The following is a 24,613-nucleotide window of genomic DNA, read 5'->3' as shown; positions in this document are numbered from 1 at the left end:
GTAATGCATTTTCACTGTAAAAGACTCCCTGTAAAAGATATGCAGGGGGGCTTTTTTCCTGAGTGAGCACTGATACAAAGAAAAAAGGAGCCAAGCAGGAAGTTGCAAGTCAAGGTGAAACTATGATTAATATCCCCTCACACTCACCATGTGGCAAAGGATGACAAGGTGACAGACAGAGTAATAAAGCCTTGGAACTTAGACATTAGCACACAAAAAAAAAACTACACATTCACTCCCAGACTGACGCTTTGGAGGGCATCCTAACACCAACAAGCATGCATCAGTTATCTGTCACATATGCTCTCTAAATGGGATTGTTTCTAATTAGCTTCTTGATGTGGACACAAAATCCACACCAGCCTTCACCTGATACCATTGGCAGCCACTAATCTTGCCACGTGTCTGGCTCGGGCGCTTCCACTCCTATTAGACAGACCACAGAGCTCACCAATTCACACACACTGTCAGTCCCACTGTGAGAAGTTGTTGCACACTTCTGATCAAAATGTTGCGACCAGTTGAAAAATTGCAAGAATTTACATTTTGCAGTGTTTGACCTTAAGGAGGGCTCTAAGTAGAGCTTCAAAATGCCTAGTGCAACAACTCCACATAGCCATCTGCCGTTTGACGCCCCTGCACAACCTACAGCTCCATTGTTCCGTTGAAGGAAAAACCCCCCCGGATTATGATGGCGCCCCCTCCATTGTACCGTGTGGAAAACACCTCAGGTGGGATCTCCTTGTCATGCCAGTAACTTTGGAAGCCATCAGGAGGATCAAGGTTACATTTTAGAGAATAAAACGTTCTTCCACCTTTTAATGTCCCATGTCGGGTGCCCTCGTATGAATTCCAAACGGGCAATTTTGTGGTGTTGAAGGAGATGTTGCCTTTAAAGACATTTTTTGTTCTTAAAACCTTTCTCTCACAGATGCTGTCCGATGGTTATTGGACTGCACTCGGCAGTGGGCCTACCACTTGACTATTGTTCCATAACCCTCAGGGTCTTTTAAGAAGTTTAAAATGACTGTCTTTTTGCATCAAACCGCACGCTGCGAGGCCTTGCTTATGCAGCTCAACAATCCGACCACATTCTAAGAGAGAAAGCCTTTTTGCCTTTGCCATGACAGTGTGAATACCTGACAGAAGAGTACATTGAATCCACATGTTTGCTAAGATTTTGCCTTTTAAAAGGATGTGGTCTTAAACTTTTGATTAGCTAATGAAGAGCCTATTTCAGCTTAATGGTTGTTTGCAATAAATTGCTGACTCAAAAAATGTTTTGTATCACTCCCATTTCTTCTTTTTTGCATTTTGAAGCTCTACTTAGAACCTTCTTAAAATCCAACAGTGCAAACTGTAAATTCTTGCAATCATTCAACTGGTCTTAAAATTTTGATCAGTGTACAACTGCAGTGCTCCACTAAAATGACAAAAAAGAAGTCACAATGGCCAATGCTCACTGCTGGCCCGCGGCGCTATGCATCACTTTGCGCTTCACCAGCACTCTCCATCCAAAGCTTGGTGACTGTGTTTTATTGTGGTCACACGCCAGTTACAACGCGAGCCGCGTGACATTTAAAGCAGCAATCCAGGGATGCAGTGTTTGCTTTCATTAATTACGCAAGACTAGCAGAGTCCTGTGTCTTAACACTACAGGTGTCAATCACTCAGTCATGATACATATTCTCACAACACCGAATGATTTTATAAATATAAAAAGAAAACATCAGAAACAATAGGTATTACACATATTAACCCAAAAATGTAAACATAGCTTTTAATCACTGTATTTTGTAGCTTTACTTTAAAAAAATAACAACAATTTTAAGCAGACCTGAAGAACAAGCACATAAAGGATTAAAACACACAAGTAAGTTTTTCTCAGCTTTTAACGATCCATAGTAAGAATAGGTATAATAATTAGGGGTGCACGATAACTATCGGACCAATAATTATTCAGTGTGAGCAAATCAAGTGCTCCTTTTCTGTGACGTGCTACAGACAAATGGCCTGTCGTAACTTCCTGAGCTCACTTGTAAACAAACATGGCATCGATCGTGTGGGACTTGTCACTGTTTCAGAAGAAGACATTTCTCCAAATGGAGGGAAAGGCTTCTTGAGACGTCATCTGTACTTCTGTGAAGAATGTGTCGGACGACTGAGAGCCTACACAGACGCATTTCTCCAAATGCTCAAAAAATTCTCTGTAATCATTCCGCAATGAACATCGAGCTTCAACACATCAAACCTTATCAGCCACCTGAAATGCAAGCATCGCAACAAAGCCTCGCGCTTGATCCTAACGCTACCGTGTTTGAAAAGTGCAAAAATGTTTGCCAGAGACAATCCAAGGGCTAAAGTGATCTGTGATTTCAACATAGAAATGATGATACTGGACGACCAGCCCTTTCCCATCGTTGAAGATACCGGATTTTGTCAGCTAGTAAACCACTTCAAGCCACGGTTTGTGCTTCTGAGCCAAAGCCATTTTATGTTTTGTTTACATTTTGTTAATAGTAGTGATTGGCAAGGACAAAACTACAGGTAAAGTGTTTCAATTCCAACTTTGTTTGAGTCGGTCTTACCTGCAGATGTGCAATAACTACAGTTAAACAGTACAGTTGGCAGGCACTAATATTGAAAGTCCTCCCTGCCTCTCACCCTGACAGTTCACCGCGCCCCCACCAGGGGCGCTTGACCCACTATTTGAGAATCGCTGTCTTAATGTAATTTTATCACAAAATGTCCTTGTTAGCAGCCTATTCGATTGCTAATACATGGAAACGGGAGATGTAAGTCAGCTTTGTCGCTCCTCTATGATATCATCAGCGGTTGACTCCGTAGTTCTTTGCTAACTAACTGTTATGCCACAAGTCTCTGCCGTTCTTTTGATTACAGCTGCAAAATAACCCACAACGGAGCCAAAGAAAGTTGCAAGTGCCAGTATTTTGAAAAATAAGGTGAGAAACACTAGTGAATTAACAAGTCATAGCAAAACACGAGTAAATCTTGCTGCCACATTGTGTCTTTATCAACAATCAAGTCTTCAATCAAGGTAAAAGTAATGTTAATTGTTCATGGATCCCTTTCATTCTTCATTTATATGCATTTCAAAGTCATTTCTGCATGTAAAACTATAAAATATAAACAAAAAAAAAACAGTTTTGTGTTAACATTTCTGGCTTTCTGGAACGGAATAATTGGATTTAGATGATTTTTTTTAATGGAAAAAACGTATCCGTTTTAAGTAAGAGTTCAGGGTTTCCCCTAGGATTTTTTTGAAGCTGTGGTGGTGGGCTGCATGGGAGGGTGGACTGTCGCCGCTGTGTCCTGCAGCTGCTGCGTCAGCAATTTTTTCATTATAACAAATAACAATTTTTCCGACTTATTTATTTATTAACTTATTTAACTTTTTTCAGCAACCAGCAGAACATGAATCGAGAACATTGGAAAAACAATTTAATGGCAGAGTTGCTGACAGCACTTACAGTGAGAGTCTAAAATGTGGAGCCTCCTTTTGTTACCAGACCTGTTTAGTCCAATAGTATTATGTGACGAGTACAAAAGTACAAAATTTGGACTGTTTGAACACAATTAGAAAATAACAATTTAAGTATTTTTGTAATACAAATGTGTCCTGTATAAACAGTATAAATTCCAAGGTTATAGATGCTGTGATATTTTTATGAACGACTCTTTCATGTATTCTCCATCTCTGAACAGCTTCCTCCTCCAGTCCTTGCGCTCCCCAGTGCAGCGAGCCAGCTACAACACTAGCAGCTGTAGTTGTGTATGGAGCTTTCATCCACTTCTTGAAAGTATGTTTGCTCTGCTCAGCCTTCCGAAATCTGTCCTTTACGCCCATCTGCAGTTGGGTACTTTTCAGACAAAGCTGAGTGCTTGTTATGAAAATGTCTTTCAATGTTACATTTTCTGTTGTTTACTAATTTCTCGCCACACACCAAGCACATGGGTGGGTAAAGCCAGTGTCATTGGCAGTGAAGGCCATTCAGAATTACGCTATTTTCGTCCGACAGTTTTCTTTTTAGGGACGAGTTCATAGTTATGAATAGCTTACCGTGGGGGTACCACACTCAAGACGTCTTTTTTGTGTGTCATTATCACACTGGCCCTCCTCCCCCTTCCCTTGCTCATCCTATCAGCAGTCAGAATGCAGTGTAGATGCATTCACGGACTTGTGGTGAGTAGGATATTTCACACTTTTGAAAACTGTTTTTGTTCCGCTTCGGTGTTAAAAAAAAAAAAAAAAAAAATCACAGAGCTCAACGTGGGAGCTGCAACAAGGGAGCTGAAGACCCGCGTGCGGCTCCGGAGCCACGGGTTGCTGACCACTGCTGTAGTGGATTGAGGAAATTCAGTCAAATACCAATTACTTGTTTTTTTATAAATAAAATGTATTTAGTTACATTTTACGTTCAAATTAGCATCATTCCTTAGTATCAAATTGACCCACACTATTTTGACCTTGTGCACCTCACAGTTTAGCAACATTTGACTTTAATCATCAGTTTTAAACATTATGTAAACTATCCAAAGCTGTGAGCGCTAGTCTTACACAAACAGTAAAGACGATCATCTTGACAATGTTCCTCTTTGTCAAAATAATCAAAAGCTTCCGTCAAGTAGGGGGTGAGAACACACAAGCATGAGGTGTCTCTTTCTAGTAGCAAACAGTCGAGGGCAACCTGCACCTCATCAACATTCAGGGCAAGTATCACATCAACAGCGACAAGGCAACACTTCACCTCCTCCCCAGCGATGACAGCAAAGAGCCACTTGTGCAGAAGGCACACGACTTGCAAGCGTTAAACCCCGAAGGGGGTGAACGGCTTGGCCCGTGTCTCACATACTCAACTGCATGCCACACATCACAAATATACGCCCTAAACTTTTCTGTTCCGAGCCCCCTGTGTTAGCGCGTATCCAGGAACACATCAATGAAATGTGCAGGAAACAGGCAGCCACAGAGGAAAGACTGTGGGAAAGCAGCCATGTTTGTTATGAGCAGGCCCTATCTGACCTGTGCACCTGGAACAACATGGCTAAATACTTCATTTGGAGAGGTGTTATGGATTTAGCTACCAATACACTCCTTTATATTGGGGGGACTTTCTCCTGCACAAGTCCACCTGAGACTGTTTGTTTGAATGGTAATCAGACTCCAGGAAAGGAAGCCTTTCGTTTACAGTGGTCTCATTCTTCCCTTTCAGTTTTAAAGCAACGCAGGAACTTAGATGTAAAAGCAGAGGGCAGGAGCAAAAAGAGGCGGGAACACTACCTCCAGCAGTAATTTACTGCGTAAAAAGAGTAGTGTTTAAACAAGCAACCATGTGCCAGCATTCTTGTGATACTACACAACAACATCACATGTCACACCTGAACTCAACAACAACGTCGGAGCAGGAATGAAGACAAGCTGAACCGACCTGTCTATACATCGTGCTCTGCTTCGTGCTCTGTCATGACCAAGCCCTCACGCATTCCTGCCTCCTTCTCGGATTTCGGCCCACAGCGGGGACAACAGAAAAACCTCTGTGGTTTTGTTTTTGGCTGTATTATTTTCCACGGCGGGCCCACATGGGCTCGGCATGAGGCGCCGGCCTGCAACTCTGCTTCTCCATATTTTGATTCCTCTCAGAACTAAAGTAATGTGTTCCAGAAAGGGGAATGTGCAGGGCCAAAATAGAGAGACAGAGCAGCAACTGGCAGACATGTCCAGACAGTAACGAGCACGTCATCGCTGTGTGGCAGCGAAGGCTGCCCGCGGCGGCTCATCATCATCATCATCATCATCCAAATGGCAGATTTCACTCTGGAAACGTGTTTTTCTTCTGTGTGTTTTTCTCACTTGAAGTTCTTTTAAGTGGTTCTCACTGCATTGACTTCTTTTTCCATCTCCATCATCTCTATCCCACATCTACGTGGCTCGATGGGAACAGAAAAAGGGGAGAATTATAGTGGGATTTCTGCATAGTTGTTGCAGCTGGTTTGGGAGCAGGATGACAGGAACAAGTCAACACAAGATTGATTGGAGTTGGAGACCACCAACAGAAGCCCAAAGAGCCAATACACCTGCTAACAGACAACAAGCCTGAATTGCACTTTTGCTGGGTCAACACCGAATACAAAGCAGGTTGGGTGGAATTGAGGGGTAAATCGCTCTTTGTCTGCATTTACTGTGGGCCAGTGAAAGGGATGACATCATTACTATTGGAGCCACAGAGCCATGCACTTTCATCTCTTGGCTGGTACACGAAAGATGGTCCGGATCAGGACAAAAGGCAGAGCATTCCAACTGTGAGGCAAGCAGGAAACCCAGTCACACCTCATTACGGTCAAAACCATCAAGCCTCTCAGTCACCACCAGCATGAAGGCACTAGCAGCCAAATGAGGTCATGATGGAGTCATTTGAATTTTGACTATAGAGTTGACTCATACCGGTCAGATGCTCGGTGATGTCAGAAACTGACGCAGCTTCCTCTTTTTTTAATCTCAGTGAAGTAATTGATTTCACTACAGTGGTGGTACTCAAAATTCCAGCGCCCCAAAAGTGGTATAATTTGGAAACTGACCAAAATTTTGAGGAAAAAAATAGTAGTTGCATTGAAGGCTTCAAAAATCTCTTCAAAAAAAGATTTTAGCCTATCTTGCGGACCTAACTATACAAGTAGGGTTTGCTTTTTATTTGGCGTTTTTGTGATGCCAATGGTGGAGGAAAAACACAATCATGATCCATTCCATTCCATTCCATTTTCCTCCGCTTATCCGGGTCCGGGTCGCGGGGGCAGCAGTCTCAGTAGGGAAGCCCAGACTTCCCGGTCCCCGACCACCTCCTCCAGCTCCACCGGGAGGACACCGAGGCGTTCCCAGGCCAGCTGTGAGACATAATCCCTCCAGCGTGTCCTAGGTCTTCCCCGGGGCCTTCTCCCGGCTGGGCATGCCCGAAACACCTCACCAGGGAGGCGTCCGGGAGGCATCCGGACTAGATGCCCGAGCCACCTCAGCTGGCTCCTCTCGATGTGAAGGAGCAGCGGCTCTACTCTGAGCTCCTCTCGGATAACCGAGCTCCTCACCCCTCCGTGAATCACCACCTTACCGTGGTGGAGGGGTTTGTGTGCCCGAGTGATCCTAGGAGCTATGTTGTCTGGGGCTATATGCCCCTGGTAGGGTCTCCCAAGGCAAACAGGTCCTGGGTGACGGACCAGACCAAGAGTGATTCAGAAGACCCCTATGAATAAACACACGAGGAGAGACCGCACCTCGCCCGGAAGTGGGATACCGGGGCCTCACCCTGGAGCCAGGCCTGGGGGAGGGGCTCGCAGGCGAGCGTCTGGTGGTCGGGCTTTCACCCGTGGGACCCGGCCGGGCTCAGCCCGAAGAAGCCACACGGGATCTCCCCCCCGTAGACCCACCACCTGCGGGGGCAAGCATAAGGGTCCGGTGCATTGCGTTTTGGGTGGCGGTCGAGGGCGGGCACCTAGGCGACCTGGTCTTCGGCGGCCAAATCTGGTTCTTGGGACATGGAACGTCACAATCATGATCATCCAGCCCAAAAAAAAAATTCAATTATGATTTATTAATTTATATATTTTTGAAAAACCGTGATAGAGGGATGCCGCGAAGTGGCGAGGGACAACTGTACATGTGTCACTGTCCTGGCTGCTCAGCACAATATGGCAAGTTTCGGCATTTTGTGGTTACATACACGCTGCCATCAATGAACTAAATAAGGTTAATAAATTTAGTTTTGTAAACACTGGACTCGCTTGAGAACTAGTTTCAGCATGCGCAGCAGATGAATACGTGCTACACGGAGTGCATAACATCGTTTATTAATTAACTCTTTGCACTTCATTATGTCTCAAGCGTAAGGCAAGCTCTTCTGGTGGAAATGAGCTGAGGAAAAAAGAAGCCATCATCATGGAAGTGGAAATTAACGTCATAGCTCCAAGAGAGGAGAAACACCCTTTTGATATTAAACGTCTGACTATCACGGCCATCATTTAGGATAAAGATCATACCTTTCATCATGTTAAAGCATCTGCTCCTATGAAAGTGACAGTAATAACTAAGCAGCGCAGAGGTCTCGCTGTCTTTTATTTGTTCTGTTGCCTCTTTTACTTCCTCCTCCAAATAAGCAATAGAGTAAAGGTAAGGAGTTGTTGTTCTTTTATATGGCCTTCACGTCTTCTGCGTACAGTGTGATTGACTTAATTGGGGTTAATTTAGGTGGAGCTGCAACAATTAATCAATGAATTAATGGATAATTATTAATTATCCAATTAACTGACAACTATTTTGGTATTCAAGTAATCGTTGACCAAAGTTTTTGTCTCTTTTCTGATACGTTGCGGACCAAACCACTAACTGTTTGTGTTTGGTTCGTATTGATTTGGTCCATCTAGGGTCTAACCAGTTGAGCTTCAGATTAATCGACTAAGAAAATAATCATTAGTTGCAGCCCAAAATTTAAGCATAATTTGGGTAGAAGATCCAACACACCAAAAGTCGATGTACACCACGATGAAGGAACAAAACTCGTACTTAATCTGAGGACCACCTGTATTGTTATTAACAGTGGTTAACTTATTTTTACAATTGTACGACAGTCAAGAATGCTAAAATGTTACTTAAAATAGCATGTGCAGTTAAGTTATTTCAATTTCAGTTCTCTCCTAAGAAAAACATTGTTCATTCAATCTTTGAGGTTCTGTTTTGCTGACGGTCATGTCAAAAATGACAATGACATAGCTCATTCAAACAAGCGATGCACTCTGCAGTCACATTGGCCTTGTTGAGCACCAGCCAGATCATCCGAGGACAAGTCTCAAGGTCTGTTTGGTTTGGCGCTTGGTCTCTCGACACCGACAGGCGGTATGATGCAGGCAGGCTTTGTGGTATCAAATTCATAGGTGGGGAGGTTTTTAAGAGGTGGACAGCACATCCACAGCAGGATTCGAGTCCTAAAAATTTAACTGAATCCTTGACACAGAGTCTCCGGCCTACCGACTGAGCTGAGCATGACTATTAAGGTAACTGAAGACCCATGCACCTAATAACGACAACATCATTCATTATATAATGTAAACAGTTAATTTAAGCATTTTGGGACAGCCACTTAAGATAATTGCATCCCACACATTCCAGAGTGGCTACTTGTAACGCGGCACAAAGCTCTTCTTGTTGTTGCCTTTCAACTTTTGCTGGAGCTATTCCCCTTGAGCCAAAGCCCTAGAGACAATGGAAACATCAGCTTAACTTAGCAACTCTTTTCTCTATGGCGGCAAGACTGTGCATATGAAACACAAGAAAGTGTTTGTTGTTGTGCTGTGTCATTAGAATGCGAAGCATCAAAATAGCAGCATTCTCCTTCAGGAATAAAAACCAGAGCTGTGGCGTTTGTTTGGATGACAAACATTGGAGTTAACGGTCTTTTCTGCTCAGTCAAAAGATATCATCTTATCTGGTAATTGTTAATTAAGCAATGAATATCCACTCACTGCTGAAAAAGTGACACTCCTTTAACGCTAGAGGTCTGATTGACTTGAAACATCTTTTGCAAATCTGTTTGTGTCCCCTGCGGACAAAATCATGGCGAGAAATCATTAAGAGGTGAAGCAAATATTATTTGGTGAACTACTGCTAGCATACGAGCTACCTGTTGGAGACCACTGTGATAGCATCACTGTCTAAACCTGGACACACTACATGTTTATGTTAAACAACAACTTGTGACAAGCCATAAGTATTATAATGATAAGAAGAGAGCAAGACTGTTAAGTGACACTTTAAAAAAAGTAAGTTAGCATGTATGTGATAGCCACTTGTAGTTCGCCCGTGGGACAAAAACGAGTTAGCTAACTGTCGCCAGAGCGGCAATGAAATGCTGGCTTAGTCTATGACGAGCTGTCATCAATTGACTACATATTCTATTTTTTATTTTATTTTTCATTCTCACCATAATAATGAACAAGGTGAACATCAACACAAGACGTGTACTTTTATCTCGTCACACATGCGCAAGTGCCAACAGGGCAAACAGGCGATTCCAGTGCATGTTTATCAAAATAAAGCGCGGTGAAACCTTTTTATGATATTTGTTACAAATTAAGTGTGGTCAATATGTGTGTAAATAATCAGCTATATATGTATCTATATAGCATATATATAGTATATCCATTCATACAATATATTATTTAATACTGTTTTCAAGTAAAAAAAACAAAGAAACTCATTTTTAAAAAGGTGTTGGAAGCTATCTCTGTTGTTTATTTTTGTTGTGGCGGTGCACCACCATCAATTACATGTAGCGGAAACTGTGATCCACTTCAGTGCCATCTTCATACACAACTTTGGACCACAGAATTTCACCAGATGGGGCAACTTTATTAAGCTAAAAAGTAACAAAAGTTTGATTGGCAAAGTCCAAATGTCTTGAAATTTCTCATACACTTCTAAAAAAGCTGTCTTAAATTGAAAACAGCGTTTTCGTCAACTTCTGTTTGAATTGTCACTCATTCAACACCACATTTGATACACAGCAAGATTGTCCGAGAACCAAGGAGAGGATAGCAACAAAACGTGATGTAGAAGGCATCAATCTAACCAAGCTAGTAGCCAACAGGAGGCTCCACAAATACCAACAGGTAGCAGGTCCATTTGACAACTCCACTGAGATTATTGTTGTCTGGCTGTTTCTCATCATAGTCCCATTGAGATGACTATAAACCAGTCTCAGCATGCCCTTCTTGGCCTGAACAATGCTGTATTTCCTTAATCTTGGCTGGCACTATGTTAAAATACAGCGTGCATACTTTCCTCGCAGCAGCTGCTTACGATTCCCGAGAACCCCAAATAGCAAGAAACAAAGCATTGTGAATAATGGTTACAATTTAGATGCAATTAAAGAACACAATGCAAGTGATTACAGCCACAAAGTGAAGATGGCATTGGGATAAATTATGCCACTGTGGCTCAGCTAAGCCTTAAAAGAATGCCAACGATTCTGATCCTCATCCAGAGCTAAACTCCGAAGACTCCCTTTTTGCTTGACAGTAACAGGCACTATGGGTACTAGTATAGATTGCTGGGTTACATAAGGTAAAAAAATAAAATGCTTTTGAGCACTGAGGGCCTGTCACAAAGTGGAATTGTTGTGACTAACTAACCAAAAAGCTACAGTATGTTTGCTTGAAATGCGGTGCTGCATTGACACATCTGTGCAGCTCCATCAGACATCCCCTGTGTGGCCGTTTGGACCCTGAAGGATCTCACACACATAACAAGGAAGTATTCAAAAACGGTTAGTGAACAACATAAAAGCACAAGCATGTCAAAGGTGTTACAAACTAGCATTCACTCGCACACAGTCAAGCTGTTCAAGGCAGGCATGACTGTAAACAATCTGATATTGACTCATTTTGTACAGTTGAAAAATACAAATGTTCTTGACATAAGTCTACTGTAATGTTACGTCCACGGTACCACCTGTGAAAGGGCACCCAGAGCACTGGCGGGGACAACGAGACATGCCTAACATGTGACCACCTATTCAAATGTCCATTTGGACCCATAGTAAGGAAGCACAGGGACAACATAAAACCACAGGCGCATGTCAACAACGTTACAAAGTAGCAGGCGTTCACACACAGCATACAGACGGGAAATAAAAACCTTTCACAATTCAGATGTTCTTGAAGTAGCATGGAAACATACAGCTCCTGTGGTGTAACGTTCACGGCACCACCTGTGAGTGGGCCCCCAGAGCACTACTGGACAATGCGGATTTTTGACAGCCCCGGTGAGGTTCAGGGGAGGCTCGTTTCCAACGAAACCATTCTCACCTATCTTTAGAGTTTTAAAAAATGAAGAAAACATGGCTCCACATGACACTGACTCATCGCTGCACCTTATTTGCTTCGTCCTCCACGGTGACGGCGGCAGACATGTACGTGAGTGTGACCAGTGCACCAAAATCCACACTCACCTTCTTTCCTGCTTCCCCCCGTTTCTTCTTCTTGTGGACAAACACAGCACGAAGCACCTTTTCCCTTTCTTTTGTTCAAATTGAGCTCTCACAAGTCCGTGACATTAACAACGCAGGCGCCCTCCTCCTCCTCCTTGATTTTTTTTTACCTTCAAACGTGGCGCGTCCACTCGGCTTTTTAACCCAAGATGGCCCCAAGCCTCTCGCGGCGGCGCAACTTGGAAGTTTGATAGAAAGTTACGGCTTTGCCTGGCCCCGCTATGCAGCTGCTAGAAGGATGAGATCATTCGCTCTGCCTGCCTATCATCTGCCTGCCTGTTAGTCTCGCGAGAAAGCCTGAGAGGCGAAAGAGAAACGTTCCCGTGGCAACAGGGCTCACCTGTGGTGTATGTAGCGGCGGAGAAATGAAGAGCACTCACTCTCACGGTTTAAAACACCACCCGGACGTTTTGACATCGTCTCGTCTTTGTTCCTCTAATGTGAAAAAAGACACATGCAAGACTTTAAAACGGTCAATTTGAAAGGCAAAAAACCCAAACAATAATAATAAGTGAATAAAACTTAACTACATACGTTGATTGGCAGTTCTAGAGCCTAGCAAAATGTATGTTTATTGACAAACTGGTTAAAAAGTACCGATTGTTTCAGTTTATGGACATGGTTTTAAACCTTGATTATGTTTTTCGAAGTGTTTTTGTTGCTTTTGATGCTTTATTGAGTGACACAGATGTAGCACTGTCAGTGACATTGTCAATAGAAACTGAGGATCAAACGTTTTTTATGCAACTCTTCTATTAGTGCATGTAACACGTGTTGCGGAGCAAAACACTACAACTGAAGTAACTGAACACCCCACAATGGCCACAAATGTCCCTGGAGACATTAGGCCATTACTCCAAACCAGTGTGGCCCATGGCGTGAACACCATTAGCCGATGTACAGGCCATGAAGGGAGATAAAAGTACTCTATGCTGGGGTACAACATTCCCTGGATGAAATGATGACTTAGAACCCAACATGTCACTGCCATAGTAAAGCACTGACTGAAGCTCCATTTTGTGGTATCCATAGACCTAGGCTGCCTAGTAGATGATGCATGATGCAGAACATCCTGGGAGTTTAAGTTCAAGTGCAACGACAACATGCACTGTCGAGCACACAGCCTATAACATTAGGTATATTTGCACTCTCATATTCTATACAGTACTGTACAGTATTATTACTGTATATTTATTGTTCTATTGCTTGTTTTTTTATTTATTTTTTATTGTTTATTATTACACTGATTATTATATGGAATAATATTCCATGGAATGCAGAAAGTGAATAATATGTACTACACAAGATGTGATTGTGATTATTTAAGCTCTGCTTCTTCCTACTCCTTTTGGACATGTGGAACTGTGAGATGTATTCCATTGTAACCTTCATGCATGTCCAAATAAAATTAAACCAAACCAAACTGTGCAAATGCCTTAGAAAATGATGCTGATTGAAACTGTCTGAGAACAATGTTTATTATTGTGGTTGTGGTTGAAGAGCTGCAGTACATCATACTGAGTGTTTCTAATATTGTACTCCTCATGTAATAACTTTGTAAAGGCAGAATTTTGAATGAATGAATGCCATGAGACTGTGCAGTCATGCTAATGTTGTGACCATCAAGTATATTTACAGCTTGCAACACAGGCACATTTAAAAGAAAGAAAATGTCTCACAATCAGTTAAAAATATTTATTGTAAACCACGTAACATGTAACTAATTTTTGTAACATGTAAAACATTTCTACAGGCAAGTGTGTGTGAGGTGAATGTTAATTGAATAGAAGCATTACACGTTGTAGAGATGTTTAATCAAGTGTATGGCCCCATCTTCTGGCCAGACAAATGCATAACATATTAACTTAAAATTAGCTACATTGAGAACAGAAGAGTTGACTTGATGCATCCACGACCTTTAAGCACTTATGGAGCTTCAGATGATATCCGTCTTGCATTTCAACATATCACCCTCATGAAATAAGACTTAAATGTGTGAATTAAAAAGCCATCATTCTTACGTTTTGGTTAGCTTTAATAATCTTTGAATATCAGGCTCTACGTCAATAGTGGAGAACTTTCTGCTGTATCTTTTAAATGGCTCTCCCTCGGGTGCTATGAGGAATTTCTCAAAGTTCCAAGAGACGTCCGTCCTGTTGACGGGACGCCAAACCAGAAATTTGGGGTCCTCCATGAGAGCGTTGGGGTCGTCTTCTGGATATGGGAGTTTGTCTTTGAGATAGGCAAAGACAGGATGAGTGTTTGCTCCATTCACGTCACACTTCTCAAAGATGGTGAAGTTAGGTTGGAATCCTCCGCCCGGACGCACGTGTTGGAGTGAATTAAGGATCTCATCATTGGTACAATTTTCCTGTAAAAAACACACAAGCATTCATTGTGTTATTAATGGCTTTTGCAAAGCAGTGTCAACCATGTTATTATATGGCAACACAAGTCAGCAGTCAAGTGTGGTGGTAGTGTCATGGTCTGGGGCTGAGAAGACAGTTGCTGTCGGCACTGAAGAGCTACGGTTCATTGAGGGAAACTAAATCTACCACAAACTACGATCCTCTCCCTTGTGAAACTGGGCCGCATGGCAGTTTTCCAACATAATAAGAACAAGGTGGCAAGTGCCTTGCTGAGGATGCTGAAAATCATGGAGTGGCCAAGTATGTCTCCGGACTTCAACCAAAACTGAGCACCTGTGGGGCATTCTTAAGGGGAAGGAAGGTGGAGGAGCGCAACATCTACCAGCTCTACCGTTGACATCACCATGGTGGAGGGGAAGAAGATTCCAGTTCCAGCCTGTGCAGCTCTGGTGAATTCCATGTCCAAGAGAATTAAGGCAGTGCTAGATAACAATGATGCTCATACCAAATATTGACACCAAGGACACCTTTTCACACTATGAGGTGTACTCATTTGTGTTGCCAGTTATTTAGACAGTAATGGTTGTGTTGACCCTTTTTATGCAGATAGTACATCTACGAGTGTACTACTATACAAGCTGTACACTGAGTACTCTAAAGCATAACCAATTTTAATTTATGTAATATTTGACCTTGGGAAGATATAATTCAATCTTGTCAAGCCACAACAAAGCGTGCTGTTGGACTGACCTGATATCCAAACTGGTTACAGGGGAAGGCCAGGACCACCAGCCGATGTGGGTACCTGCTCTGGAGATGGTTGAGCTGGCTGAAGTCCTGGCTGGCGGCGCCTCAGAGCGAGGCCACATTCTCTATCAGTACCACTCGCCCTCGGAACACGTTGAAGTCCACCGGGTTGCCTTCCAGCGTGGTGGCCTTCAGGTCGTAGAAGGTCTTGGCGATAAACGTCATCCTCAGCAGCAGAGAAGGACACTGCAGGGAGTTCGTACCTTCAGGTGAGACAGTACCTGGCTGGTGGAGGAGGAGCTGCTACTTGGGGGTGGTTAGAAATGGCTCTGCAGGAAAACTGATATACTCATGACATTCAATGCTCTACAAATAGATGCATGCAACTCTAAAACCACTTCGTTTTCCATCAAAATGGATTGTTTTGAGGTTATTAGAATAACATGTTTACGTCTTGCGTTTAAGTGTTGCGTGGATGCACATTTTAAAAATTGTAGAAAAGACAAATTAGCTGGCTCCAACAACATATCAGTCATGAAAATTTTAACATGTTGAAAAAAACAAAAAGGCCTCCGCGAAACCTGATCACACTCTCCATTGGTTCATTACTTTTTAATGTCACATTTATTTTGGTCAACATAATACATTAATTTCCTTTTGCAGCACTTATAAAGATAAAATATCATATTGGGCAAAAAGCTCACTGGTATCAATAACTGTCACCTGTTACATACAACTGTGCTGCAGCCAGAAACAGAATAAACACAAGCGGGATCACATTAACCACGTTCGTAAATGAGTGAAACCTCCAGTTTCATGGTTTAAATAATTTATCTTCTTCCTCTAACTCTCTTTCCATCCCAACAATACATTCTAAGTTAATGGTCTATGAATAAGATTAGTAGGGATAGCAGCAGTCAACTAGTAGGTGGAATACTACTGCCCTCTATTGGTAGATGGTGGTAAATGAGTTACACTCCCAAGTGAAACCAATCAAATCAGCAGCCAAGAAATAGCAAATTTAAAAGATTCCTGTTAACAGCCACAGACCCTCTGAATGCTGTTAATATTATCTTGACCGCTTTCCTCCAGCCCAGCCTTGTTTAAATAATCATCCAGAGATCCCAAAAGGTTGTCCACGTCTCTCTTGTGAGCCTGCAGCACAAGTTCGGTCACACGAGTGAAAGACTGAAAATGACATAGAAATAAAAAATATATATAAACAATGGGGATAAATAAGATGTGGTATGTGTGCCCACTTTTTACACAATTTTTATTTTTATTTTTTTACCTCATCAATATTGTTGCTGGTGGATGCGCTGGTCTCAAAGAAGTCCATTCCATACCTTTCAGCTAGCTACATGTAGTTACAAATGAACACATTTTTAGTGTTAAGTAACCTGGTTTGAAATGGTTCTACTACGATCGATATGCCGAAGAATGCATCTTGATGTATATCATTACCACAAGAGGCTGCAATTTATATCGCAATATGGACTTTAGGCCAAATTGGCCATCCTCCCTACTATGAAGTGTACCATATTGTTTTTTTGTTTTTGTTTTTTTTACAGTGGGTCTCTGTGTCATGGCTGCATCACTCCAGGTCACTGGTGTGTGTGTGTGTGCGTGCGTGCGTGCGTGTGTGAAGCTCTTTCTCATTTCTGTCCGTTTGTATGTACTCTATAAATACCAAGACCCCGAAAATAATACACATCCTGTTCAGACTTTTTTTTTTTTTTGGAAAAAAACTACTGTGTCGTATTTGCATCAGTGTGGTATATTTTACCAATTAGTGGTCAATTGACAATTTTTTGGTGGAAAAAAATTCTAACCTTTGCTGGTCATCATTTGTTACTACAAGTAATATCACAGTGGTTGTAAATTATTTGCTAGAAAGGGGTGGCCATGAAGAAAATTAATCTACCTACCTTGCTTCCTTCTTCCTTCGTCACTCGTCTCCTGGGCTCCTCGTCCGATTTGTTCCCTACTAAGATCCTCTGCACCTTGTCTGGAGCATACTATGATAACAGCAGAGTAGTAGAAGTTAGGAGGTAGAAGTACCTGTCACTAAAATAGGAGTCAAAGCATTTGCAATGCAAGGCAATAAGAACTGTTAAAGCACAATATACTGTATTTATAATGTACTTTACAATTCTTATTGGCTTACCTCATCCACGTCGCTGGCCCACTTTACTATGTGCTGAAAGGAGGTCTCATTTGTGATGTCATAAACAAAGACGATACCCTACAAAAAGAATGGCACAAATATGAGGTTAGCAATTTTAGGAATATTTCGCAACTGTTACTCAGTAGACCTCCTTCAAGGCCTAACAATACTAATTGTGCATTACACATTGATTGAGACCCACCCTCTGCATATTTCTGAATTGAATATTTGAATATCATTCAAAATATATCACATTGAATATTTCATGCATTATTCATATAGCCATTAATACATAAAGTTGAAAAACACACTAAATATGTTAACATAAATGAAAAAAATTCACATAAAAAAACCACACATAGTCTAATTCTAATATTCTGCTATTAAAGAAACCAGTGTTAGGTAAATAGATTTTTAGACATGTGTGCCATTAAATTGATTTAAATTTTCAGTCAATTTGGCGCTGTCAATACATTCAAATATATATAATCCTGCCCTGTCATTTATCTTTCTTTCAATACTATAGAGTAAAAATGGGCATGGTGTGACATGGTGATTAATTAATTTGAAAACTGTAATTAATCTGATAAAAAATGTTAACCATTTGGTAGCCCTAAAACAAAAAAATTTAAATCCAGAATCTACACACAAATTTAATCAGCAAGTGAGATGCTTTGGAATTTCAGGGGAGGTCTAGCAGCTTCACAAAAACAAAGGGGTTAATAAAGAGCTTGCAAAGCTAACTTCAGCAATGGCAAATTCGATCAATGTTTAGTTGTTATTGTGAGAAAGCAGACAAAAACTAAAACACTAGAAAACTAACATTCGTTTGGTAACAGTATCATTTGGTAAAAGAATTTCTATACGATGTTAAGATAATATGAAAAACACTATGCATGACACAGAGATGAATTATTATTGTCTAAAGTCCAGACCCACAAGCTATTGCAATGTGTTTTGGTAATGCCAATGTAATGGTTTGGTTTATGTTACATTCAAGTTACATTTGCACAATTCAACATGTCCAAAAAGAAATAGAAAAAAGCAAAGCTTATTTAATCCTACCATTTCCCCATGTCACAGCAATTAGTTTGTTCACTTCCTATGTGTAACATATTTGTTGAATTGGCTCTAGTATTGCTTGATGCTGTTGAATTTGGCATACACGCGTCTGCTGTTTAAATAGACAATTAATCATTTCCCCCCCCATGTAGTAAAAGCAGTTGCAGGGCTCCAGGCTAGCTTTTTTTTTTTACGAGAAGCACACCTAACTTGGTAATGGTTTAATTTATTTTGAACATGCATACAAGTTACATTAGAATACATCACACATTACAATTCACATCTTATTTAATCTTACCCCCTCTCCAGTTCATATCAATTACTAATACATTTGTTCACTTCCTATATGCCACATGTACCCTTTACCAATTCTGAAATAACACAAAATAAGGCAGTATAACAATGTGGTACAATAGAAGATAAGGTTTGTAATCACTATAGATCAATTACATAACATTAATAATAAATAATATACAATAATAAGTGATGAAACAATTAATAGGTGACAAAAACATAGTTCGATGATGACTGAGTACAGACAATGTAATACTTCAAGTAGTCCTGAAACATGATAAATAAGTAGCAAGTGCAAAAGTGGTTAGACATTGTATTGTATGTACACTGTGGTTCAGGATTCTTCTACCTTACTTTACTTTTTAAACAACTGCTTGTATTGTTGCCTGAAATGATTTATTTTAGTGCATTGTTTTACTTCTTTACTCAATCCGTTCCATAATTTCAATCCATATATTGATATGCTCAAGGGTTTTAGGGTTTTTCGTGCGTAAAAGCGTTTTAAGTTAAACTTTTCCCTAAGGTCATATTTCCTCTAACTTGAAATTTTAGGAGCGCAAGCAAAAAATTTAGGGGCTCACATAGAAACCAACTTGCAAAGTAAATATTCACATTTCCTCTCATTTCCAGTGCATTACTAATAAATACTTGAACAATAAATGGCAACTGTCTTCTCCAACCACCCTGTTTATATCTCTAGCTTCTGGAAGGCCTCTGTGGTGGCAACATACATCTATGCTATGTCTTAGTCTAAGATGTCTTATTTTCTATTATGTCTACTATATTGTGTAATACAAGTGTAAACGTGACTATAGGAGTGTTATTTCACATCTGGATGGTTCTAATAACGCTAAACACCATATAAAGAAGGCCATAAACAGGTTTTCTATGCTCTAGCTACAAAAATATTTCATTTATAAATCATGAATCCTACTTTGTGGAAATTCACTTACCACGGTAGCTTCTGGAACCAATTAAACGCGATAAACAAGGGATTACTGTCATGGAAAAGAAATTAGTGTCCGGATCTGTCATTCTCCAAATCCAATTGTTCATGATCTGTGTGTTGAAGAGTTTCCCATTCCAGATCTTCTTGTTCAGCAATCCTTTGGATTGTAGTGTTGATGTTGTTAAATGTGGATGAATGTGTTCCTAGTTCCAAAACTTCTTGTTCAGCAGTCCTTTGTAGTGCAGTGTTACTGGTGTTGAATGTAGGTGAATGCATTCTATCAGAATGTGTCATTAATTGTGTGTTGTGTCATTTTCCTTGTGGTTGAGATGATGTAATCTTCAATATTTGTGTACTTCCTTGTTGTCTTTGACAGCAAGTACTTCAGCTTCTTCCGGTCCTTCATTTAATGTTTAGATTTGGCAAATTGGTGCTGAAAGTGCCTTGAATTTTCCCCTGCTTCCTTAAGTTGTCTTTCTTGGCAACGTCAATGTGCTTTGTCATGTAGATGTTTGTTCCCTTAAGCCTCCTTCCCTTCAGCACTTCCATTTTGTGTTTTTTGTTGGTGTTTTGTTGTTAAAATGTGATCGTTTTAGTTAGCTATTTTAAAATGTGTTTACATTTTGCTAGTTGAAAACACCTATAATAACACACCTATAAAATTGTTAACTAACAGTGATGAAAATTAACTTCCTCTGCAGAGTATTATATTAATAATTGTTGTTCTGACAGTTACCTGTGCACGCCTATAGTACTGTTTGGTAATGGTCTGATAGCGTTCCTGACCGGCAGTGTCCCTGAAACCAAGAGAGAAGATCTCACACATTGCATGATGAATAAAATGTAATAATGCAGAGAATATAAAGACATTTTTTCTCACCATATTTGTACTCGCACCTTGATTCCGTCTATTTCTAGAGTCTTCATTTTAAAATCCACACCTAAATAAACCACAACAAACAAAAAAAGCAGATGAAGAGACAAGACACTCACTGTAACTCCTGTATATCTGTCGAAACCGAGGCTTTGTGAGCATTTTATGGGTGTTCAGGAGCACTTTTATAGGGTCATTGAGCCTTCACAAGGACCCAGGCCTTACAGGGGTGTTTTCTTCTGAGGAATAGCACAATGGGGTATGACAAATGTAACAAAAACATAGCACCAAGTACCAAAAGCGATATGCTGATTAGGGGTGTCACGAGATGTCGCAAGATTAAAACATAACGAGATTTCTTGTTTGGAGAAAAGATGTCTTGCGAGAACAGAGTAGCCAGAAGCCAATCAGACTGAATTATGGCATCGCCCATATGAGTGATAATAAATGTAATTATGGAAGTGGCAGTGCACGAGGCATTATTGGAACTGTACATTAAGTGTTTTACACAATCCAACTTACCTTGGTGTTCCCAGCGTCAGTGAGTGACTTGTGGATGTTTTTTCCATGAAAAACTTTGGCGTGTGTTAATATCCAAGCAAAATCTGTAGCAATTCTACATTTGATCAAAGTTACTTAATATTTACCAGATAAAACACAATGTTCAGAATTGTCTGCCAACCTTAATCACCGTTACCATTTATCACCATCAACATTAATAACGGCAGCACCGGGTCTGCTAGGAGCAGGTGTCAGACTACAGGGCACCATTGCGGCCGCAGCAGGTGGCTCCCTCCGCTCTATACACTGGTTCTCCTGACCTTTGGGGCAGCACCGGGGCTGCCCAGTGCGGGTGTCTGACATGATGGCGTACTGTGGCGTAGAGGAAATCCGTGCTGACAATTTAGAGGTATGCTTGCTATATTTAGCAAGTCGTGGTGTGCATTAAAGTGAAAGACAGGAAGTGTTCCTTGCGTCATGCATTCTTCACTAATTAAATACAAGTTGTCAACAAAAGGTGAAGTATCTTCACAATTCAACCAGACAGAGACAGCCCAAGGTTGGACTGAACGCACTCCTCCTTCACCTGGCAGTACCTGCTTTGATGGCAAAACATACATGGTGTCCGAAGTGTGCTGCAGGGGCCCTCTGTGGAACGTGGCTCATTGCAGAAATAAAATAATAATAATAATAATAATCATTTAAAAAAAACATGACAGTACGAATTGTCTATGAGAAAATACATGTCACAAATGCCAATTCCGCAGCTTTACAAAGTGAACAATGACATAGTAAAAGGAAATAATGCATTATTGTGATATATTATTATATATTATCATAACAGTGGTTTATTTGGTCTCAAAAAATGTAGACAATATCATTTAGCGTCAATTTGTGGGACAATAAACATTTCTAAGTGCACCTGCATGGTTTGTGACTCGGTTAAATAAAAAAAAGTTTGGCCAGTCACATTTTTTCCATGGTGTGTTTCTTAAAATTAGGGATAGTTCGAAGTTTTTGTCTAATTTTTTCAAGGAGGCATTTATGTGATGAAAATGTATTATTCTTTTGAACGCATATTGTTTTGAGAAGCCAAGTGCAAGTTGTGTGTGAAATAGGGACATCAGCCACGGCTGCAAGAGGCACTCGATAGCTATCTCACTTAGCTATAGTCAAAACCCATTTTCATCATACTTCCGGCCTTCAAAATGAGAGTGGCGCACATAATGTCTAATAGTGGTAATAAAATAAGGGTGTCATTGTTTCTTTGTTTGACCATCTCAAAATAAAGCACACTTAAAAAAAAAAAGAGCAATTTTGTGTCATTTAAGCAAAAACAATAAGCTAAACTGTTTTTTGCACTTTTAGTGTCTATGGCATAGCACTGTTGGATAAAAACTTTGTAACTTTAAATATTATAGTAGAAGTATGTCTGCTGTTTACTAGAAGTAATTTCTTTATTCAAATTAATTGCTTTAATAATTTTTTTTAAAAATGTGTACAGTAGCAGTAGCTGCAACTAACGATTATTTTAATAACCGATTAATCAGATTGTTTTTAAGACATTTTAATTTCCGCCTCTTGATTCAGAAATAGAAGATATGAACTGACAGAGCAAATAAGTGCACAAATACCAGGTTGCCGCTTAAATAGTCTGTTAAAATAATGTTAAATAATAAAAAATCTAAATGTTTGTCACATTGCTTCAGTAAAACAATAAATGTACACAAAAATATAACTATGATAATTTTCTTTGTCGATTAATCTGAAGCTTGTTGTTTCAATCAATAGACTAATCAGTTAGGCCATAGATGGACCAAATTAATATGACGCAAACACCTACAGTTTGTGGTTGGGTCCGCAACATGTCAGAAAAGAGGCAAAAATGCTCATCACTGTTTTCCAAGTCAAAGCTGATAAGTGTGAATATCTTGTTTTGGCTAAAACACAACGATAATAGGTCTGCGCTCATGTATGGCTAAGGGAATTTAAAAATAATCACACTTGAGAGGCTGAAATCATAGGATATTTACATATTAAAATTTAAAAAAAACTATTAATCGATTACCCAATTAATTGACAACTATTTTGGAAATCGATTAATCATCAATTCATTGTTGCAGCTCTAGTGTACAGCACCAAATGTTGCAAGTTATTTTGTAAAATATGTTTTTATTTGTAGTATCTGTACACTAAACCTGAAGATTTAACTTTATTTAAAGCAGCCATGCCTAATAATACTCAGTATTTACCAAATTCACACCAGTTTTTCCTGTTCTCTATCTTGGGTGTCATTTTAGAATCAAGGACTAAAACTATCTAGTAGTACTGTAGTGGCTTTTGGAATGTTTCACACTAAAGGAAAGCTTAAATCTTTTTTTTTCCCATCTCTGCAGCTAATACTTAATTTTCTTTCATTGTACCTGCAACAATATGGTGTATAATTACAGTTTTGCGCAATAAAATGTTTCTCAAAAATACATACGTTTCTTTAAAAAAAAAAAAAGAAGTTTGTCTTTCCTTATGGTCCTATGTAACCTGTTCTCCAATGGTTCTATTATAATTGACATGCCAAAGAACATATCGTGATATATATTGTTCGGCTATATTGTTAAAATATCAGTCGACATTGTTGACTTGGTGGCCCCAGGCGCTTATGACCAAACATGCCGGGTTAACAAGTAGAGCTACTTTTGCCACTCCAAAACCAAAGTAAATATACTTCTACACGATAAATGTGAAGTTCAAAGTAACACGTCTAATCAGCACACATTTTTGAGTGCACAAACAATTGGTATTTATATGCTTGGTTGTCTTCAAACACAGTAGGTGATGTTTTTTCGGAGTGACGTCAAAGTAGTCGGAAGGCTTCGTCATTCCTTACCGATGGTGGAGATATGTCCGTAGTCGAACTCTTTGTCCGTGAAGCGACGCAGCATACACGTCTTTCCAACACCTGAATCCCCGAGCAAGAGAATTCGGAACAGAATGTCGTACTGTTTAGCCATGGCGGACTGTTTAAAAAAAACTTTTAACTGAGAGGGAACGACTCTTCCATGTTATCGTTCACCTGATGTCTTGCCTAATTAGGCGGTTGACGCATGCTAGATTTACTGTAACTCGGAAATGGTAGCTTCAAAGCACCTACCGGTGACAGCAAGGTGTATGCTAATGGTTGTGTATACCATTTTATGACCAGGTAAGTTAATACATTAGTCATACTGTATAAAGAATAAAGCAGATTATTTTAGTCCTATATCGGTTCCCATTTTTTGTATTAATTTCTGTATTTTTCAACATTCCGAGGGTCTTTGAAGGCTCCAAAGCAAACAGGCTTGCATCCTCCTGAAGGACAACTTTGGCCAAATATTAGCTGTTTTAGTCAGTTGATCAATTTGTGTACAGCCACACTCAAACAGGTAACAAAGGCAACTTTAAATACTGTAACTTTCAACTAATCCTGCTGTATGTCAAAGCTCCTGTTGCTTTTGTAAAAATCAAGTTTAAATTCCTTATGTATTTGTAAATATTACTTCCTTTGAAGTGTCATTCTATTCGCAAAAATAACACCCATAAAATGTTGCCACAAGAAGACAGGAA

At 40.2% G+C, this 24,613-nt stretch overlaps 3 protein-coding genes across 12 annotated transcripts in view; all 3 read right to left on the bottom strand.

The window, feature by feature from the left end:
• LOC129192179 (signal-induced proliferation-associated 1-like protein 1) overlaps positions 1-12,315 on the bottom strand; it is a 66,075-nt gene extending 53,760 nt beyond the window's left edge. For 8 of the 9 annotated variants that reach the window (XM_054795891.1, XM_054795894.1, XM_054795893.1 and 5 more), the window contains exon 1: positions 12,012-12,315. The gene's annotated coding sequence lies outside the window, so the exon portion shown is untranslated. The remainder of the gene's footprint in view (positions 1-12,011) is intronic. The other variant, XM_054795892.1, reaches the window with a different exon arrangement.
• A 1,543-nt stretch (positions 12,316-13,858) lies between these two features.
• gpx2 (glutathione peroxidase 2) lies at positions 13,859-15,391 on the bottom strand. Its single transcript, XM_054796379.1, has 2 exons — positions 15,170-15,391; positions 13,859-14,421 (listed from the first exon to the last, which is right to left on the bottom strand). The coding sequence occupies exons 1-2, from the start codon at positions 15,389-15,391 to the stop codon at positions 14,068-14,070; spliced, it is 576 nt and encodes a 191-aa protein (XP_054652354.1). The 3' UTR covers positions 13,859-14,067.
• Positions 15,392-15,733: 342 nt separating this feature from the next.
• LOC129192484 (ras-related protein Rab-15-like) lies at positions 15,734-24,100 on the bottom strand. 2 transcript variants are annotated; one of them, XM_054796573.1, is made up of 7 exons: positions 23,898-24,100; positions 20,519-20,579; positions 20,375-20,435; positions 17,334-17,411; positions 17,095-17,184; positions 16,458-16,523; positions 15,734-16,321 (listed from the first exon to the last, which is right to left on the bottom strand). In XM_054796573.1, exons 1-7 carry the CDS (start codon positions 24,019-24,021, stop codon positions 16,202-16,204), a joined length of 600 nt encoding a protein of 199 aa, XP_054652548.1. In that variant the 5' UTR covers positions 24,022-24,100; the 3' UTR covers positions 15,734-16,201. The 2 variants fall into 2 exon arrangements, with proteins under 2 accessions (XP_054652548.1, XP_054652547.1); XM_054796572.1 differs by having other exon boundaries at positions 15,746-16,354.
• Between the last annotated feature and the right edge of the window lie 513 nt (positions 24,101-24,613).

Source organism: Dunckerocampus dactyliophorus, chromosome 13 (assembly GCF_027744805.1).
Source record: "Dunckerocampus dactyliophorus isolate RoL2022-P2 chromosome 13, RoL_Ddac_1.1, whole genome shotgun sequence".
Classification (NCBI taxonomy): domain Eukaryota; kingdom Metazoa; phylum Chordata; class Actinopteri; order Syngnathiformes; family Syngnathidae; genus Dunckerocampus; species Dunckerocampus dactyliophorus.
Note: the sequence above shows the minus strand (reverse complement) of the source record. Positions and strands in the feature narration are given on the sequence as shown.

Excerpts from the sequence above, each read along its gene's own strand:
- LOC129192484 (XM_054796572.1), bottom strand. The coding sequence starts at position 24,021 with ATGGCTAAACAGTACGACATTCTGTTCCGAATTCTCTTGCTCGGGGAT. Across the intron at positions 17,412-20,374 it reads AGTACTATAGGCGTGCACAG|GGTATCGTCTTTGTTTATGA; the intron begins GTAACTGTCAGA and ends TTCTTTTTGTAG. Across the intron at positions 16,524-17,094 it reads CGAAGGAAGAAGGAAGCAAG|CTAGCTGAAAGGTATGGAAT; the intron begins GTAGGTAGATTA and ends AACTACATGTAG.